Genomic DNA, 19,607 nt, shown 5'->3' on the forward strand with positions numbered 1-19,607 from the left:
GAGGGATTTGTAAGCAAGTATGAGAGTTTTAAAATGGAGGTATTACCACTTGGAAGCTAATGCGTGTCAGCAAGCACAAGGGTTAATGGGTGAGTGAGATTTGGTGTAAGCTAACATGTGGACAGCAGGGCTTTGAATGTAGGGTGGAGGGTGGGAGGCCGGCCCAGAGAGCATTTGGATGGTCCAGAGGTAATAAAGGCACAGAGGAAGGTTTCAACAGCACATGAGTTGAACAATGGTCGGAGTCAGGCAATGTTATGGAGGTGATGATGGTGAAGATATGTGGTCCTCCAATAACATCCAATTCACCCATGCCTGTGGCTTTTGTTGCTCCATGTGTCTCTGGGGTTGCCTGTTTGAATATGGAATGTCCAATATCTCCAATAACATCCCATATTCAAACAGGCAACCTCAGGGGCACATGGTGCAACAAAAGCCACAGGGTATGGGCAAATTGGGAAGGAAGTGGTGCCTTTGGCAGTGTTCTGAGTGCTACAGGACTAAGGAGAAAAAGCAGAGAGTAGGAATAATTCTGCTGTTCTTTTAAAGTGCCAGAAACAGGCACGATGGACTGAATGGCCTCCTTCTGTGCTACAGGATGCAATCGTACTGATCTAGGGGTCACCGGTATTCCATAATATTTAAACAATTTATTTAGGAATACAATGCTTATGTCAAGTATTACCATGCACCCTACCTGTACAACTAGTAGGTTGTGGGCTCAAGCCCCAATCTAGGATTTGGGCCTTAATCTAATCTAATCTAATTTTCAGCACTGCACTGCTATCCTGTTCAGGTGGGTCTAAAAGATCCTATTATACTGCTTAACTAAGAGTAGCAGAATTCTCTGGCTGACATTCACCTCACCTCCCACGCCATGAGAAAACAGATGAACTGGCTACATACCTCGTCGGTACTTGTGGGATCTTCCTGTGTGCAAACTAACTGCCACATTTGCCTTCGTAACAGGAATGGCTGCAAAAGCACCACATGGGCTACGAGGTGTTCTGGCACACCTGGAGACCATGAAAGTTGCAATGGAAAGACAGGTTTCATTTGGAAAAAAAAGGGGAGGTTTTCAGTACATCTAAAGGCCACTCACATCCAATAGACTTTATCCAGAATCCACAGTCACAGAATCACAGAAGCACACTGTGCAGAAGAGGCCCTTCGGCCCATCGAGTCTGCACTGACATGTGAGAAACAACTGACCTACCTACCTAATCCCATTTACCAGCACTCGGCTCATAGCCAAGACCCATAGATCAGCCAAACATGAGCAGAAATGTTTGGGGCAACCAATGTCAATGTACTGCCACACTCAGTATCCTGTTCCTCGGATTACTCTGCCACCTTTATTCTGCCAGTCTTGCTCTCGACACCACCTTATTCTATATCCATTAAGCTGCTGTGCTTGTGCTAACTGCATCATGGCCTGACCACAATGGAAATGTCCCTCTGCTTTTACAGACTTGAAGCAATTGAAGAGGGAAGGAAGAAGGACATTGAAAAAGTAGAAGCTGCCACCCAGAACCAACAGAAGATTGAGTCTTTGGTAAGTAATGTGTCCCTGGCTGCTTTTTGTCAGCTCCTTAGAATCTTACAGCACAGAAGGAGGCCATTTGCCCCACTGGGCCTGTGCTAGCTCTTTGAAAGAGCTGTCCAATTTATTCCCAGACCCCAACTTTGTCCCCATAATTCTGCAATTTATTCCTCTTCAATTACATGTCCAATTGTTCTTTTGAAAGTTTTTATGGGAACTGATTCCATAGTCAGATGTGTTCCAAATCTAAACAACTCTCTCTGAAAACACTCTTTCTACAATTCCTCTTTAGTCCTTTTGCCAATTGATTTAAATCCATGACCTGCAGTTACTGATCCACCTTCCAGAGGAAACAGTTCCTCCCTGACTACTTCATCAAAACCTCTTGGGATTGAGAATATCTCATTAGGTCTCTCCTTAACCTTCTCTAAGAAGAACAGTCTCAGCTTCTCTGATCTCTCCACATAACTGTCCCTCATTCCTGGTACAATTCTGCTCAGTCTTCTCTGTACCCTGACCAGGATCTTGATACACTGCCTAAAGCGAGGTGCCCAGAATTGGACACAATACTCCAGCTGGGTTCCAGCTGGAAGCTAGAAGATTTAGCATGACCTCCCTGTTCTCGTATTCAACACCCCTCTTCATAAAGCCAACAATTTAATACGTTTTCTGATACACCTTAACCCTGCCACCTTCAAGGATTTGAGAATATGCACCTGAGCTCCCTCTGCTCTTACAGCCCCATCAATATAGCATCATTTAGATTACACTAACCCTCCAGGTTGTTTCCCCCAAAGTGCATCACTTCACAATTGTCACATTGAACTGCGTCAGCCCATATATCTGCCCATTTCTCCAATCTGTCTATATCCTCCTGAAGTTTGCTACTATCCTGCTCATTATTGAATGCAGTGCCAAACTTAGTATTGTGACTTCAAAATTGTACTCCCTACAACCAATTCCAGGTCATTTATAACAAGAAAGCAATGGCCTAGTACTGACCCCCAGGGGTATGCTTCCACATATTCCTCTCCAGTCAGAATTTCATCGCTCACTATACCTTCTCTCTCCTCTCCCTCAGCCAATACGCACCCAAGTTACCACCACCTTTTTAATCCCATGTGACTCTATCTTTTGAATAAGTTTGTCCTGTTGTACTTTGTCAAATGTCTTTTGAAATTCCACATTCTACTGCACTAGCTTTTCCAATTCTTTCTGTAGCTTCATCAAAGAATCTCACCTGATCAGTCAGGCAAGGTTTCTCTTTAAGAAATCTGTGCTGGCTGCCCTTTAGAAACCTAGTGAGAAATACTTTATCCTTTACAATGTGGTCTTGTAGTTTCCTGCTACTAAAGGGCGACTAATTGGCTTATAGTTACCAGGTTTATCCCTCTTGTCTTTTTGAATTTGCAGTCCTCCAGCCCTCTGGTCCCACCCTCACATCCAAGAAGGATTGAAAGGTTGTTGTCAGAGCTTCTGCTATCTCCATCTTAGCTCCCATCAGCATCTTAGGATGTATCTTATGGACCTGATTGTTAAGTTTGAGTGATGCCAACCTATTTAGCACATCCTTTCTGTCTGTTTTTACCCTGTCCAATGTCTCTACGTCTCCTCTACTGGGAAGGGCTATGTGGAAAGCTAGGGTACAGCAATGAGACTAATTAGACAGCTCTTTCACAGGACTGTCGGGGGAGGATAGTGTAGTGGTATTGTCGCTGGACTAGTAACCCAGGGGTAATGCTCTGGGTACCTGAGTTTGCATCTCTTCACAGCAGATGGTGGAATTTAAATTCAATTAAGTCAATAAGGAATTAAAAGTCTAATGATGATTATGAATGGTTGTTGTAAAAACCCACCTAGTTCACTAATGCCTCTTTAGGGAAGGAAATCATGTGACTCCAGACCCACCCACAGCCGTGTGGTTGACTCTTAAATGCCCTCTGAACAAGGGCAATGAGGGATGGGTAATAAATGCTGGCCTAGCCAGTGACGCCCATATCCAATGAATAATAACAAAATAGAATCATTGGGCTGAATGGCCTCCTTCTGTGCCTTATCACTGTATGGTCCTAGTGTATAAGAATGTATCCAGACACGTGCTGTCTCAATGCATGATTAGGAAGGCTGAAGACTTTTGGGAAATCAGTACAAGCATTTTCAGCCCTTAATAATGTAGGTTTGTCCTTAAACATGGCTTCATTCCTAAACATAGCTCATGCTGTTTGAAGATGGGCTTGAGCTCCATGCCTTTAATCAGATGCCTCTGTTTGTTTTTAATGCAGGAAAAACGCCTCTTTGCAATGGAAAAAGAACATCAGGAATTGCTGCTCTCCATCAAAGGGCTGAGGGACAATCAGCAACCAGCAGGCTCCAACCACGTCACTTCATCAAGTGTCATACCCGAGGCTCCATCCAGCCCTAATCCCTCTCCTCCACCCAGTTCCAAGGCACCATCCGGTCCCGCTGAGCTACCCATTGTGGAAAATGGCCAACCAGAGATTGACAGTAGCTAAGAACTTTCTCACCCTTTGGAATTTGTGTTTTCCCATAGAAACGGCATTGGAAAGAGCTAAAGAGAAATGGATAACACGTTATAATCCTTCTTCATTTACAATGCCTGGTACACATTGATGTTATTGCTCATGTATTATTCATTGTACACGAGGAGAGGGCCTTAACCACAGTCTATTGACATCTTTGGGGGTTGGGGTGGGGAAGGGTCGGTTACTGACGCCCACTCAAGTGGCATTGGGAATGTTGACAGCCCATCAGCCAACCATTAGCAGCAGGTCAAGAATGAGGAGCAGATTTGGGATTCACCACATACATAAAATTATATAGAACGACCGGCACGGAACTGGCCGTTTGGCCCAACTGATGCTCCCTCCATCTCACCCCATCAGTATAATTATTAGGTCAGATTAGTGGAATACACAATACAGAAACCAATGGGCGAATTTCCCAGCCCCGCCCCCACACCTCTACCGCCGCGGGGCCAGTGGCCCAGTGAAATCTCTATTCACACCGGCGGGACCTGAAGATCCCGTCAGCTTGAGGGGCTGGAAAATTCTGCCTGTCGGTCAAACTGAAAGGATTATTTACACTTTTGAATTTACGTCAGTGCTTTTCATGGTATTACTCCGCACCTCTCACATATCTCAGCAGCTTTAAAGGACACCCATGTATAGGTTTCTTACGCCCAATTTTTTTTTTTACCCTCAGTCAGCTGACGACTGCCTTAGACTGAAAAATAAAAATAAGAATGGGGGGTGTAATTTATGCTCTAAATTCTTGCTCTAAATAGAAGCTTTCGAAAAATACTTGTTCCCAGGGCATAGTTATCACCAGCAACGCCAGTATTTATAGCCCAGCCCTGATTGTCTTTGGGAGGATGGTGGTGAGTTGCCTTCATGAACTACTGCAGTCCGTGTGATGGGGGTACACACACAATGCTGTTAGGGATACCCCTGATATTGACCCAAGTCAGAATGGTGGTGTGACATGGGAGAGCAACATTTTGAGGGGATGACATTACGATAACAAAAATAATACCTTGTAAACAATACAATGTAATATTCCTGTATTTTTGTATAATAATGTGAGTTCGACACGCGTTGAAATGTCAAAATATTGTCGAGCTGAAGGCACCATATTTTGCTATCGATATGGAAGATTCAGTGTTTGTCTGTACAGGTATGGCAAGTGTAAGTTTACACTGTTCATTTTGCAATATGTTTCATAGCTGGGCTTTTATTCCATAAGTATTGAAGATTAGGTGCCACACAACAGCAGCAACTTGCGTTTATTTGGCATTTTTTTAATGTAACAAAATCTTCAGCAGTATACAGGAGTGCTATCAGACAAAAATTTGACACAAAGCCACATATTTAGAACAGGTGGGCCAAAGGATCTCACAGGAGGCGAGAAGTAGAGAAGTGAAGAGAAACATAGAGGTAGGAGTAGGTCACTGAGCCTCCGCTATTCATGAGCGAAGGAGGGTATTTTAAGAATTATTTTTTCATGGGATGTGTTGCTGGTGGCTAGGCCAGCATTTATCACCCATCCCTAATTGCCTTTGAGAAGGTGGTGGTGAGCTGTCTTCTTGAACCGCTGCAGTCCGCGTTGCACCCTAACCCTAATTCCAGAGCCCAGGACCTCAGCAACTGAAGACACAGCCACCAATGGAGGTCTGAAGGAACTTGGGATTTTGCAAAGATGTCAAAGGGTTGTGGGACTGCAGGAGGTTACAGAGCTAGGGAGGTGGGGAGGTGGGGGCAAGACCATGGAGGGATTCAAACACAACGGTGAGAATTTCAAAGCTGAGGCATTACGCGAGTGACAGCCAACCTAAGTCAGCAAGAGCGGGAGTGATGGAGGAATGGAACTTTGTGCAAGTTAGGATAACAATAACTGAGTGGATAAGGTTTATAGAGTGATAAGTGGGAGACTAACCAAGAAAACACAAGTCGGGAGGTAAGAATAGAACTGTATACAAATTTCAACAGCAGATAGGCTGATCAAGGCAAGGGCAGAGACAAGTGATATTACACAGGAAGTGCTGAACTGAGACCTAGGGACAGGTCGAGTATCCTTTTTCCAAAACCCTCGGAGCCAAATGTGTTTCAGATTTCAGGTAGTTTCGGTTTTCGGATACCACATGTAGACCTATTTACTTTGAAAATGGCCGAAGCCTAGGCCAGCTATAGTCTACGGTAAATAAAATGGCTAAAAAGTAAGATGTATCACTGAATAATAAATACAGGGTACCTGTAATAACTTCCCACCCATGGCGCCATCTGTGATTCAGCTTGGAGGAGATCAACAGTACAGATAAAAATCGCAAACAAGCAGCTGGACTTTCTGCGCTAGAGGTCGGGTGGGGTCGGCTCGGGTCACAGACTTTCCGCACTAAAGGTCAGGTGGGGTCAGCGAGGTTCGTGTCGGCGCTGCTCGCAGACTTCCCGCGCTAAAGGTCGTGTGGGGTCAGCAAGGTTCAAGTTGGCTCGGGCCATATCAGCTTGAGTTGTATTGGCTGGAGTCAGGGACTTCCCACGCTAAAGGTTGAGGAGGTTGGAAAACAGTGCAGTCTTTGGATGTGCTGGGTTTTCGGATTTACAGTAATAGGATACCAAACCTGTATTAGCTTCACTTTAGCAGGCATTGTAGGCACTCGACAAGTACAGAACGGTTTGATTTTTGGCAGTTTGTGCAAACTGAGATTAGTTTGAAAACAGCTTTCCAACGATTCAGTTAGTCAAGCATTATTTATTCTCTGCTATGACATTCTTTCTGGAGATTTAGAAAGTTTTTTTCTCTGCAGACATCGGTGGAAGTGGGCAGTACATACGTGTGAAACACCATTTTGTGAAGCGGGGGCTTTCCCTGACGTAGCTGCGTCATTTTGTGTGGTGATGACGTATTTTGTGTACGCTTTACCATTCAGGCCCTAGATTTTCCTGAGACTCATACAATGTCATGAGTAACATTTCAAACCAGTAATAAAAAACTGATGGTTGTACAGTTAACACGTGAAATTGCAATGTTTCCTCAGCGGGTATAACCTCTTAGACAGAATAGATAACATATCAGTCTTGGCACTGTCGAAACAATTAGACCTGAGGTTATATCTGGTGTACACCTTTGATCATGGTATAAAAAGTTGCACAGTTTCCTGAAGATCCAAACACAGTTAAGCCTCAAGAGGAATTTTCTCCCTGCACCCGGGAATATTGTTCCAACGTGTCCCTCTCGCTACTGACCTGGATGCATGTTACAGGTCAGCTCATGTGAATGATCTTGTCCTCTAATCATTCCCTCTCTCCATTGCAATTCCTCTCTCCCTTTTTCCTTGCGGTGGTTCATCATTTTGAATGAAAAAGCTGAGGGAATTATCACTGAAATTATGTGTAGTATAAGGGTCTGGCACACACAGGGTTGCTGTGGGACCAAGTACAGTACCACCCACACAGTCTTTTAAGAAGGGCATATGAGCCAGACCCAGGGTCAGTGTAGTATTGAGCAGAGACGTGTATAGACCTAAGCATGGAGACAGCTCCTAACTTGTACCCTAGACTTACAGATAACCTACAGAAGATTACAGAGACTGCTTTAAGACATACTATTCTGTAACAAATATCTTCTCGACATTATAGACTGGTATAGGAACAGTGGGAGACCATTCAGCTCTTTGAGCTGGGATCATGGCAGATATGTATCTTAACCCAACTTAGTTCGGTAACCCTTAATATCCTCACCTAACAAAAATCTATCAACCTTCGTTTTGGCTTAGCCTCCATAGAAGGAGTAAACATACTTGGAGTTTTACATTACAGCCGTTTTGCAGATACAGACCCTTTCTCCCACCCGGGTGTCGATCTAGCTGCAGACGATTTTCTCATCAGGCTCCTCACACCTGAACTGGCAGACACTTTGGCCAATGCCTTCAACTGAAGGAATACTCGATACTACACTGATACCAGAGTTTGTCTGCAGTCTGTCTAGCAACTAAGTCCCACACCTAGAGTGCAAGGTAGAATAGCCTTCCCAGAACACCTAAAGGTTGAGGAGATGAAAAGAGATCATTCTTAACCTTGACCAGATTGCTGCGGGTTTGAAAAAGCTGCTTAAACTGAGATTTAAAATAGAAGAGCGGAAATAGTACAATACTACACTGACCCTGGGTCTGGCTCATATTCCCTTCTTAAAAGACTGTGTGGGCGGTACTGTACTTGGTCCCACAGCAACCCTGTGTGTGCCAGACCCTTATACTGCACATAATTTCAGTGATAATTCCCTTAGCTTTTTCATTCAAAATGATGAACCACCGCAAGGAAAAAGGGAGAGAGGAATTGCAATGAAGATTAGTGAATTGCCCATATTGGAGTGGAGAGAGCCTTGGAGCATGGCCAACATGACACAAGAGATTTGACAGCAAAGTTGCTTTGTGTCAAAGGTGGATGCTATGTTCTTACAGTGCAAATGAGAGACATTGGAGGAGGATGAAATCCCATGTCCATACTCAAAGGTCACTCAGAGTTCCAAATGTAGTGTAAGGGTTTAAAGATGGGATACACTAATGTACTATGTAGATGATGTATCACTGACATCGGTCAGGCATATGTTAAACTCTCTCTCACTCTCTATCTCTCTTCTCTCTTTCTCAAGAGAGAGAGATTGGAACCATGTCTAGGAGCATTGTGCCTACTCTGTAACCTGTTTAGAAGTAGTACTAATAAACATGTGTTAAGCAGATACCAGAGTTTGTCTGCAGTCTGTCTACCAACTAAGTCCCACACCTAGAGTGCAAGGTAGAATAGCCTTCCCAGAACACCTAAATGTTGAGGAGATGAAAAGAGATCATTCATAACCTTGACCAGATTGCTACGGGTTTGAAAAAGCTGCTTAAACTGAGATTTAAAATAGAAGAGCGGAAATAAGGAAGGAAGGAAAAATATTGAGTGGGAAGCGAGAAGGAAGAAGGAGCAGACTCAAGGAGCTGAATGGCCTACTCCTGCTCCTAAGTCATATGATTATAAGAAGGAATTAGTTGAGGAAGGAGAGATGTTGCGGAGATGGAATTGTTCTCATTCAAGGAGAAGGTTAAAGGGAAATGTGTTAAAAATTATCAAGGGTTTTGATAGAGCAAATAAAGAGAAACTGTTTCCGTTGACAGGAGGTTTGGTAACCAAATGAAACAGATTTAAGATAATTAGTTTAAAAAAAGATGTGAGATAAGTTGCGGGTTGTGACCTGGAATTTACTGGGCCATGGGAGTGAATTCAGTAGTAACTTTGAAAAATGGTTTGGATAAATACTTGTTGAGGCAAGAACAAGGGCGTGGGGCTAATTGGATCATTCAAACAGTCAGCATAGACACAGTGGGCCGAATGCCTCTGTTTGTGCTGTGATTCTATGTTATTGGTGGAAATGGTATAGCCCAAGATCCCCATGAAGCTCTAAGTTGATTGGGAGTTGACTCTGTGGTGTAGCTAAAATTTTGCTTGCCTCTGGAGCAATTGAATCATGCATGGCCCACACATTGCAAATGGGTAAGGTCAGACTCCCTCCTACAGTTGGGTGTGCTGCCCCGAGATACATATTGCTAGGGCAGAACAATGGAAGCTCTACTCTTTTATCTAACTCACAACAGACTCCTATCAGGAACACACGCGTGATTCTGAAACATGTTCCCGAGCGTGAACGTCCCCTCCCATGTTAAGGAATATAAACAGGTTAAGAAAAGGTAGGGCTGAAGAAAAGCAATCGTTTCTAATAGCAGTGACATTTTGTTTTTGGTACATCATTGAGGTAAGCAATTCACAGGAAGTGCAAGAGATAACATCATCTCCCACTGAACCTATCTCAGCAAAGTGCGCTCAGAGTAAAAATTGATGCAAAATAAAAATACCCTGCCGGCTGTTCTCATAAAACCCCAGGCTGACTTCACTTCTGGCAGCCTGGTGAAAACGGAATCCTTTTTTCCAGAGCTCTTTTGACTAGAGCCATCCGGAACTGGAACATGTCTGGATCCATAGCTAATGAGCCAACTTACAGCAACTTCCACATCCTCCACGGGAGCAGGGAGGATGACAGAATCTACAACAACTTCAGCCTCCACTGGCAGCGCAGCAACCAGCAGGGGGAATTTCCAGGTAAATGAAGTAGAGAGTAGCTCCCGAACAATCCAGGATCCGCTCTTTTTGTGGTGAGCAATCTGCGCCAGGGAATTGGAGGTCCCACTGGATTTGATTGAGGTGTTCAAAAATTCTGAGGACTTTAGATAGAGCAGGGAGGGATGAAACTGTTTCCAGTGGCAGGGGACTCAGCAACTAGGGGACGCAATATTTTAAAGTAATTGGCAAGAATACCAGGGGGGCAATGAGGAGCCAATTTTTTTAACACAGTAAGCTTTTATGATCTAGAATGCGCTGCCTGAAAGGGCGGTGGAAGCAGATGAAAGCAAAACTTTTTGAAGGTGAATTCGGCAAGTTCTTGAAAAGGAAAATATTTCGGGGGCTATGGGGAAAGCGCAAGGGGCTTGGGACTAATTGGACAGACCATTCAAGGGAACCAGCACAGACAAGATGGGCCAAGTAGACTCCTTTTGAGCTTTATGAAACAGTACTATTTAATCTGCTTCAGGCAGTGCGTTCCAGGTGATAACAACACACTACTTAAAAAAACATTCTCTCCATCCTCTCTCTTTGCCAAAGCTCGGCCATTAGAAACAGTTCCTCCTTATTTAATCTATCAAAACCTCTCATAAATTTGAAGATCTCTACCGAATCTCTCCTTAACATTCTTTGCTAATGGCGTAAAAATGATATATAATATCATTAAAATAAATACGACAACTTCATAACAATATTTGAATTGGTGGTAATAGCAGTCTATGCCTCACTGGGAATTCTCTTCAGATATTGAGACATTCCATTCTATCTTCCGATTATCCTATCTCTCCCCTCCATTGTTTCTGGATGTCGAAAGGTTTCAGGGAGATGATTTGAAAATTGACTAGCCTCGTTTTTTTCAGAATACCCCCCTTTGGACTTAGAGAATGTGGAATTTGTAAATGGGACATGATTGTCCTCAACAGAGTCCATTAACATGTCCTAATTTGACAGCCCCAATGTTTATAAAGCAATCATACCTGCCTGTTGTTTAGCTGAAGATCAAGTGGTTGAAAGAATGGAAACACTTCAATGTTTTTACGTGAATGATGCATGAAATATGCCTAGTGGTCTGGCATTTCCTCACGGAGGTATTTTGTTAACATTTAGTCCACGGAGAAGCCATTTCTTTAAGGCAGTGAGCAAATTGGTAAATGGTAAAAACACGGGGGTTAATGTGGAATATTGCTGAATGACCTGCTACTGGTAGCAATAAATATGTTTTTGAAGTGTTTCTCCGTGATGTGAAAATTTTAAAAAGAATCACAGATTGCTGGGGTAGGAGGTTCTTGTTAATCTCACTTCGTTTTCATCCCATAACTTCAAAGGACCCAGAGTCAGACATGGGACGGTGTAAAAGGCCAGAATCTCTCTCTCAGCCGGATTAGATTCAGATGCCAAAGGTGAAAATCTAAATTAGCGATTAACTAGCAATAAAATCTCCAGTTTATTAAACTTGATTAACTTGGCATTTATTCCTGGGGAAAGACTGGCATCACAATTATTGTCAGAATTTATATGGTGTATAAAATAAAGAAATATAATTTTATCTGACGCTTAACATGCGCCATCTCAGTCGAACTGCCCAAAGAAAGGTTGATGCTAAAGTAACTTGTGTCCATGTTCTGAAAGAGAAAAAAAAAATGAAGGAATGCTGGAACCCACCCTGGGTTAATCACGATCTACGGGAGAGAGAGAAAGAGAAGGGGTAAAAGTTGTGCTGGGAGTTTTGTCGGAATAACCCATCAGAAAATGCTCCTCATTTTGAATTGTGGGCAGGATTTGTAAAATTCACACTGAGCCATATTCAGATCAGGGGAACTTCAGACTGAACATGTTCGCTCAGATAGGATTAATCTAAAGAGTCAGAAACTTCGAGTTCTGAATTTAAAAGTGGTTTTAACCAATTTTACCTTCAGGATGGATAATGGAGTGGTGGAGGGGTCGGAGCTGGAGTAGAGGGCGGAGGGAGGGAGGGTCATTATCAACTTCAACCCATTAAAGAAGACCCACTCCCCAACCTTTGTCCCATTAAAGTCGGCAATGGTTGAATTTGTAGACGGATTGGGGTCGGGGTGAGGAGGCAGTTTCTGCTCCACCGGTCGTAGGTTTGGCACAGAAAGTTCAGGCTAAACAAACTTTGCCCCCATCTTGCTGGGGTTTCCACTGGAGTTACGATGGTCAAATGGGTGGAACCTCCTCATATTCACCCCCAAAAAGGTTAAATATCTTTGCACAATATGAATCCCAAGGTACTGGGTATCTTTGTGATCTTCTTAGATTATTACACAGGTATTACAGAACGGAAATAGCCAAACCACTCCATGCTGGTGCTTGTCTTCCACAGGACTGGTAATCCTCATCTTCATGTTCCCATACCCTTTTACCCCCTTCTCTTTTAGCCTATTACGATCTCTGCTTCAGTCACTAACCCTGGCTGTGCGTCCCATAGCCTCGGTGTAAAAAGCCTTTGTCCTCCTCCCTTCCCTAAGCCAACATTTAACATTACGGTTCCTCATTCTAGCATCTAACCTGCTCCATCCCTTCATCATTCTAAACACAGCTCTCAAATCATCCCGAAAGTCCCCTCTGTTCTAATGGAAACTGATCCTTTGCACAATGTGCCTTTAACATTTAAAACTTGCTGTTCATCACTTAGTAAGGGCCAGAGATACCAATCTTCAATTATTTTATATTTTCACAGAACTCTTTGATTCTTGTTTTATTTTCCACGCCCTTTTTATAATTCATGTAAATTCTCCACTTTGGTTATAATATCAGAGCACCGCTCTTGCTGCAAGTAGCACTCCGTGATTTTCCTCTCGCCTAATCACTTGTGGAATCCTGCGATGCTATTTGAAGAAGAGTAGAGAGTTCTCCCAGCCTTCCTGAATTAGTATGACCAATAGCACGTGGGCTCGTACATCACGCAGCAGGAGGCCATTCAGCCCATCGTGACTGTGCCATCTCTCTAAAGCTATCCAATTAGTCCCACTCTGCTCTTTCCCCATGGGTCTGCACATTTTTTTCTTCTTTCTAAAGTATTCATCCAATTCTCTTCCAAAAATTACGACTGAATTTGCTTCCAACCCCCTTTCAGACAGTGCATTCCAGGTCATGACAACACAATGAGTTTAAACAAGACCTCCCCATCTCTTGCTGGTTTATTTTGCCAATTTTCTTAATGACATATCCACTGGCTACCAACTTTCCTACCATTGGAGACGCAGCCTAGGAGTCGGCCCAAGTAGCTGTCCCAGTGGCTAAATGTCAAGGGCCGTTAATATTTCTTCTCCTCATCTCCTAGGTTGGGGTTTTATTTTTGACCATGTACAGCTAGTGTGTGTCTCATTGTGAAATCACATACATAGCTTCGTTCCACTTTCAGTGAGAGGTTAATATAGGAGGCTCAGGTTTAAGATAATCCCAAAAACAATTAATGAGCAGCTGGAAAGAAATATCTTTGTACGGAGGGTGTTTCGATTCCGGCGCACTTGGCCACAAGCTTCTGTTAATGTAGAACCCCTAAGTCCTTTGGAAAGGGAATTCAAGAACATCAGGGGAAAAGAGTATGAGTGGAGTAAGGGGGGCAATAAGGTGAGTAGATAATTCAGCACGGGTTTGACAAACCGAATGAGCTGTATGCTATGCTGTAATGTTTCACCATTATACATATGCTATTTTTGTGGCAGAGCAGATGGTAAATGCTGAGCTGTTGAAATCCCAAAGGGAAACTTGAAACAACTGTCACAACTATTTTACAATTCATTTTTATTTCGAGATGCGGACCTTAAATTCAGTAGTAATAAGAACACCGAGTCTTATAGGTTTCTTACAAAACTAAATTAAACCTTTATTAATTTAAAAAAATCATTTTAAGCACATACATAGGTTTACAAATTACTACTATGACAACTCCTAGCTCCCCTAGTTAATCTAACTCCCAGCTTGGCATAATTGGGTACTGCCAAAACTGGTGTCATAGGCAACACAGATTTTAAACTATCAAATGTCTTCTGACACTCCTGTGTCCATTCAAACTTCTTGTTCTTTTTAATAGTTCAGTCAATGGAGCAACCGCACCTGCTAAAATTTGGTACAAATTTCCAGTAAAACCCATTCATACTTAGGTATCTCAAAACTTCTCATTTTGTTGTAGGCACAAGGAAATCCACAATAGCCTTGACTGTCGCATCTCTCAGAGCCATCTTACTATGTCCAATAGTATGGCCTAGATATGTAACTTGTGACTTTGCAAATTCACTTTTGGCCAAGTTCATCAACAAGTTAGCTTCTTGTAGTTGACCACACAATTCTTCCAGATGCTGTAAATGCTCCTCCTATGTTTGATTGAAAACTATCAAGTCATCAATATAAACAGAACAATTGCTCAGTCCTGCAATTACTTTGCTTGTCAGCCTGTGAAATGTAGCAGGTGCATTCTTCATACTAAATGGCATGACTTTAAACTGATATAGTCCATTTGGCATCACAAAAGCCGATATCTCCTTTACTCTCTCTGATAATGGTACTTGCTAATATCCTCTTAGCAAGTCAAACTTTGTGATAAATTTTGCTTCTCCCACTTTCTCAGTGTAATCTTCCAACCGGGATATAGGATAAGAATCTGCTTTTGTCACTGCATTCACCTTTCGACAGTCCTCCCAAAGTCTTTGTGGTCCATCCTGTTTCATACCAACACAATAGATGAACTCCAGTTACTGCAACTAGACACAATGATATAATTTTGAAGCATGAATTCAATTTATTTCTGTACTTGTGATAACTTTGCCAGATTTAATCTATAAGGGTGTTGCCTTATCGAAGATGAAAATCCTACACATACATCATGTGTAGCTAAATTTGTCCTCCCCAGCTTATTCCCTTATTAAATAGCTTTGTGTGACTGCAATAGCTTCCCCACATCACTTTGACACTTGTCTGGAAGGCAACTCAATATTACATTTAAATTTTCAAGTACCCTCTCATTACCCAATTTGGTTAGAGGATATCAATTTCAGAATACTGCATTTCTACCTCTTTCTCATTATTCACTACCACTAATACCTCCTTTTGATCGTCTTCCCCGTGAAAGTACTTTTTAAGTATGTTTACATGACACACGCTCTGCTTCTTTCTTCTATCAGGGGCATTTATTAAATAATTTACTTCATTCAGCTTCTTTTCAATCCTGTAAGTCCCACTAAACCTTGTCTTTAATGAATTACCCAGTACTGGTAACAGAACTAACAATTTCCCCCTAGCAACAAAACTACGAGCTGTAGCTTTCCTGTCTACCTTCACTTTCATCACTTGCTGTGATATGTTTAAATGTTCCCTGGTGAACTCATATGCTCTGTTCAACCTTTCTCTGAAGTTTGATACATAATCCAGGTGAGTAGTTTCTGAATTTTGACCCACCAGTTTCTCATGAATCAATTTCCCTTACTTCATGACCATAAACTAGTTCAAAAGGACTGAAACTAGTCAACATTAGGAACATTAGGATCATCCCTAATAGCAAATAACAAGGATGGAATTCCCTCATCCACAACCTGTGGATAATCCTGACTATACGCCCTCATCATAGTTTTTAGAGTTTGATGCCATCTTTCCAAGGCTCCTTGTGACTCAGAATAATAAGCTGTTTACTTAAATTGTTTTATTCCCAAACTGTTCATTGCTTCCTTAAATAGCTGTGGCATGAAATTTGACCCCTGATCTGATTCTATTTATTTAGGCAGTCCATATCTTGTAAAAGGTTTAGTCAATTCTTCCACAATTTTCTTTGTTGTAATATTTCTCAAAGGTATTGCTCAGGGAATGTTGTGGATGCATCCATCATTGTTAGTAAATACTGATTTCCACTTTAAGTCTTAGGGAGGGGCCCTACACAATCAATCATGACCCGAATAAAAGGTTCTTCAAATGCTGGAATTGGAATTAAAGGTGCTGTCTTAATCACTGCTTGTAGTTTCCCTATCACCTGACATGTGTGACATTCTCTACAGAATTTGACTACATCCCTATGCAATCCAGGCCAATAAAAATGTTTTTTATATTTTCACCTGTGTCTTTCTCATTTCTAAATGTGCCTCCATTGGAGTTTCATCAGTTATCCTCAGAATATCATTTCTATATCCAAATGATAGCACAATCTGATGCAACTTCCTCTAGCTTTCATTGGCTGAAGCATGATAAGGCCTCCATTTTCTCATTAAAATGTTACCCTTAATGTAATAACATTCTGGAATACACTTTGCCTCTGTTTCTGAGTAAGCTGCCTGATATAACTATGAATCTTTTTCTGTAACTCCATTAACTGCCTTGAGTTAAACACCTCAGTTGCATTCTCCATTCTTTCTTCTTGAACAATCTTATCAAACACAGTGTCAGCTAATTGGACTTCCACACCTTCTCTCTGCCTTTGAGCTTCCTATTCCTCTTGTTTCAACCTATGAGACTGTGATCTCATTATTACACAATCCACGGTGTTCTCTCTGCAACGCTTCTGTTGAAAACACTTCTACAGGCAGCTCAACTACAATAGGCATCACCCACATCTGGGACCCAGCTATATTATTACCCATAATAAATTGAACCCCTGCAATGAGAAATTTTTCCACTACTCCAGCAATCACTTTGCCTATTTTCCACTTACTCTTTAAATTTAACTTTCACAATGGAATAGGTTTAGCATCTCCATGAACCCCACTTATTATCGTCTGTTCCAGCAATACTCCCTCTGAGCAACAAATATCTCTATCCCACAACATTAAGGATTGACCAGCCACTGTGTCTCTTAATTTCAAAATCTTTACCTACTCCCCCCCACCCCCAACACCCCCCACCACACACACCCTCCCCCCCACCACCACCACCACCCCCCCCCCCCCCCCCCCACCCCCCCCACCCCCTTCATATACAAAATCTATAAACACTTCTGCAGCCTGCTCCTCAGAATTCTTTTGGGTAAATTGTGAACATATTCCCACTTCTTTACCTATCACTGATTCCCCCTGTTGTACCTGTACAGAAACCATTGGTTTTTTTCTTGTGCCTGAACCTCAGAACCTACTGTACTTTTACTTCCAGTACTTTTCTGCACCCCAATAATTCTAACAGAATTGCCCTGCAATTTCCGCCATACTGACTTTGTATGTCCAATTTTATTACAATGAAAACACCTCAATTGTCCATGTGTCACTTCTGTCCTCAGTGTCTTCCTTCTTATTTTGGGATAAAACTTCCTGGGAATTTCCACCTACTCCTTCTCTTCCCTGACTACCCTTCTTCCTTTCACCTTCCCACTTTCTATCCTTTCCTGTTTTAAAAGGGTGACAATAAAGAGTTTTAGCTCTACGAACTAACTCATAATCATCAGCTATCTCTGCTGCTTGTCTTACCATTTCAACCCTCTGCTCTTCCACATGAGTTCTCACTACTGAAGGAATCAAATCTTTAAATTCTTCCAAAATAATTATTTCTCTGAGAGCTGCATATGCCATCTCTGTTGAAAATTACCTTGTTTTATTCTTTCAAACTCAATATAAGTTGACCCAGGCTCTTTCCTCATTCTCCTAAATTTCTGCCTGTATGCCTTAGGAACCACCTCATATGCACTCAAAATAGTCTTTTTTTTACCACACCGTAGTTCACCAACATTTCTTCTGACAATGAATCATAAACCTCATGCGCTCTACCCACCAACCTGGATTGTAACAACAATGTCCAGTTTTCCTGTGGCCATTTCATCTGCTTAGCTATCTTCTCAAGTGAAATAAAGAATGCTTCAAAATCTCTTTCCTCAAACTTTGGAAGAGCTAGTACAAATTTAAACATCTTCCCATTGGGTTCTGATCTGGAAATGAGTCCTTCCCCACCTCCTGGTGTCTCTTTTTTAACTGACAACCATCAAGGCATTTTAAGCTGGATTCTTTCTCTCTCTCTTTTTCTCTTTCCTGCCTTTCTGCCTGTTCCCTTTGAAATGCCCTTTCTCTTTCCTTATCTTTTCCTGCTGCCTCTAGTCCAAGTTTTTTAATTTGCAATTGAATTTGAGCCCATTCCAATGAACCACCCCATGGAGAACTCGGTCTCTCAGGTATTCCTTCCAATTTCAAATGACGTGTTATACCTTCAGTTATGTTTGATTTCTTCATCCCTGCAGGTAACCCTAATTGTAATGTTTCTACCAATTAGATTAACTCAGCTTTATTTGCCTTTTGTAAACCAACCAAAGTTATAACTTCATCTCCCAGACAAGTCTTAGCAACTACCAAAGCCATATTGCAATCTCACCACTTTAAAAATCTCTCACACCAACTCCTGAATTCAAAGTGCTTCTAGTGCTCGTAACCTTAAGATTCATCAACTCCAAACCAGTCCAGGAATATCACATATATCCCGCAGAAGCCCCCAGTTTTGTTACAGCACAGCGGATGGTAAATGGTGAGCTGTTCAAATCCTTTATTTGTATTGAGGAGGCGGGGAGGCTGCAGGAGGATTTGGACAGGTTAGGAGAATGGGCAAAAAAGTGGCAGATGGAATACAACGTGAAGAAGTGTGAGGTCATGTACTTTGTTAGGAAGAATAGAGGCTTAGACTATTTTCTAAATGGGGAGGGAATTCAGAAATCTGGAGTGCAAAGGGACTTTGGAGTCCTAGTCCAGGATTCTCTTAAGATTAGCTTGCAGGTTGAGTCGGTAGTTAGGAAGGCAAATGCAATGTTGGCATTTATATCAAGAGGACTAGACTATATAAGCAGGGATATGCTGCTGAGGCTTTATAAGGCTCTGGTCAGACCACATTTAGAATATTGTGAGCAATTTTGGGCCCCGTATCTCAGGAAGGATGTGCTGGCCCTGGAGAGGGTCCAGAGGAGGTTCACGAGAATGATCCCAGGAATGAAAGGCTTAACATACGAGGAACATTTGAGGACTCTGGGTCCATGCTCGATGGAGTTTAGAAGGATGAGGGGGGATCTGATTGAAACTTACAGAATACTGAAAGGCCTGGATAGAGTGGACGTGGGGAAGATGTTTCCATTAGTCAGAGAGACTAGGACCCGAGGGCACAGCCTCAGAGTAAAGGGAAGACCTTTTAGAACAGAGATGAGGAGAAACTTCTTTAGCCAGAGAGTGGTGAATCTATGGAATTCATTGCCACAGAAGGCTGTGGAGGCCAGGTCATTGAGTGTATTTAAGACCGAGATACATAGGTTCTTGATTGGTAAGGGGAGAAGGCAGGAGAATGGGGTTGAGAAACTTATCAGCCATGATTGAATAGCAGAGCAGACTCGATGGGCCGAATGGCTTAATTTCTGCTCCTACGTCAATGGTCTTATGGTCTTTACAAAAACTTTACAATTTGCATTTATTTCGAGATGCGTACCTTGA

General features: G+C 42.3%; 2 protein-coding genes across 3 annotated transcripts in view; both read left to right on the forward strand.

Annotated features, from left to right (window-relative positions):
* The window catches only part of LOC121271409 (ras GTPase-activating protein nGAP-like), a 126,978-nt gene extending 119,571 nt beyond the window's left edge, over window positions 1–7,407 (forward strand). For both annotated transcript variants that reach the window (XM_041177399.1, XM_041177401.1), the window contains 2 exons: window positions 1,471–1,555; window positions 3,826–7,407. In XM_041177399.1, the coding sequence (XP_041033333.1) occupies window positions 1,471–1,555; window positions 3,826–4,056 (316 nt within the window). In that variant the 3' untranslated portion in view covers window positions 4,057–7,407. The remainder of the gene's footprint in view (window positions 1–1,470; window positions 1,556–3,825) is intronic.
* A 2,619-nt stretch (window positions 7,408–10,026) lies between these two features.
* The window catches only part of LOC121271355, a 34,287-nt gene continuing 24,706 nt past the window's right edge, over window positions 10,027–19,607 (forward strand). The window contains exon 1 of the mRNA XM_041177308.1: window positions 10,027–10,194. Coding sequence (XP_041033242.1) covers window positions 10,062–10,194 — 133 coding nt within the window. The 5' untranslated portion in view covers window positions 10,027–10,061. The remainder of the gene's footprint in view (window positions 10,195–19,607) is intronic.

The sequence above is a fragment of the Carcharodon carcharias genome, chromosome 30 (assembly GCF_017639515.1).
Source record: "Carcharodon carcharias isolate sCarCar2 chromosome 30, sCarCar2.pri, whole genome shotgun sequence".
NCBI classification, from domain to species: Eukaryota; Metazoa; Chordata; class Chondrichthyes; order Lamniformes; family Lamnidae; genus Carcharodon; species Carcharodon carcharias.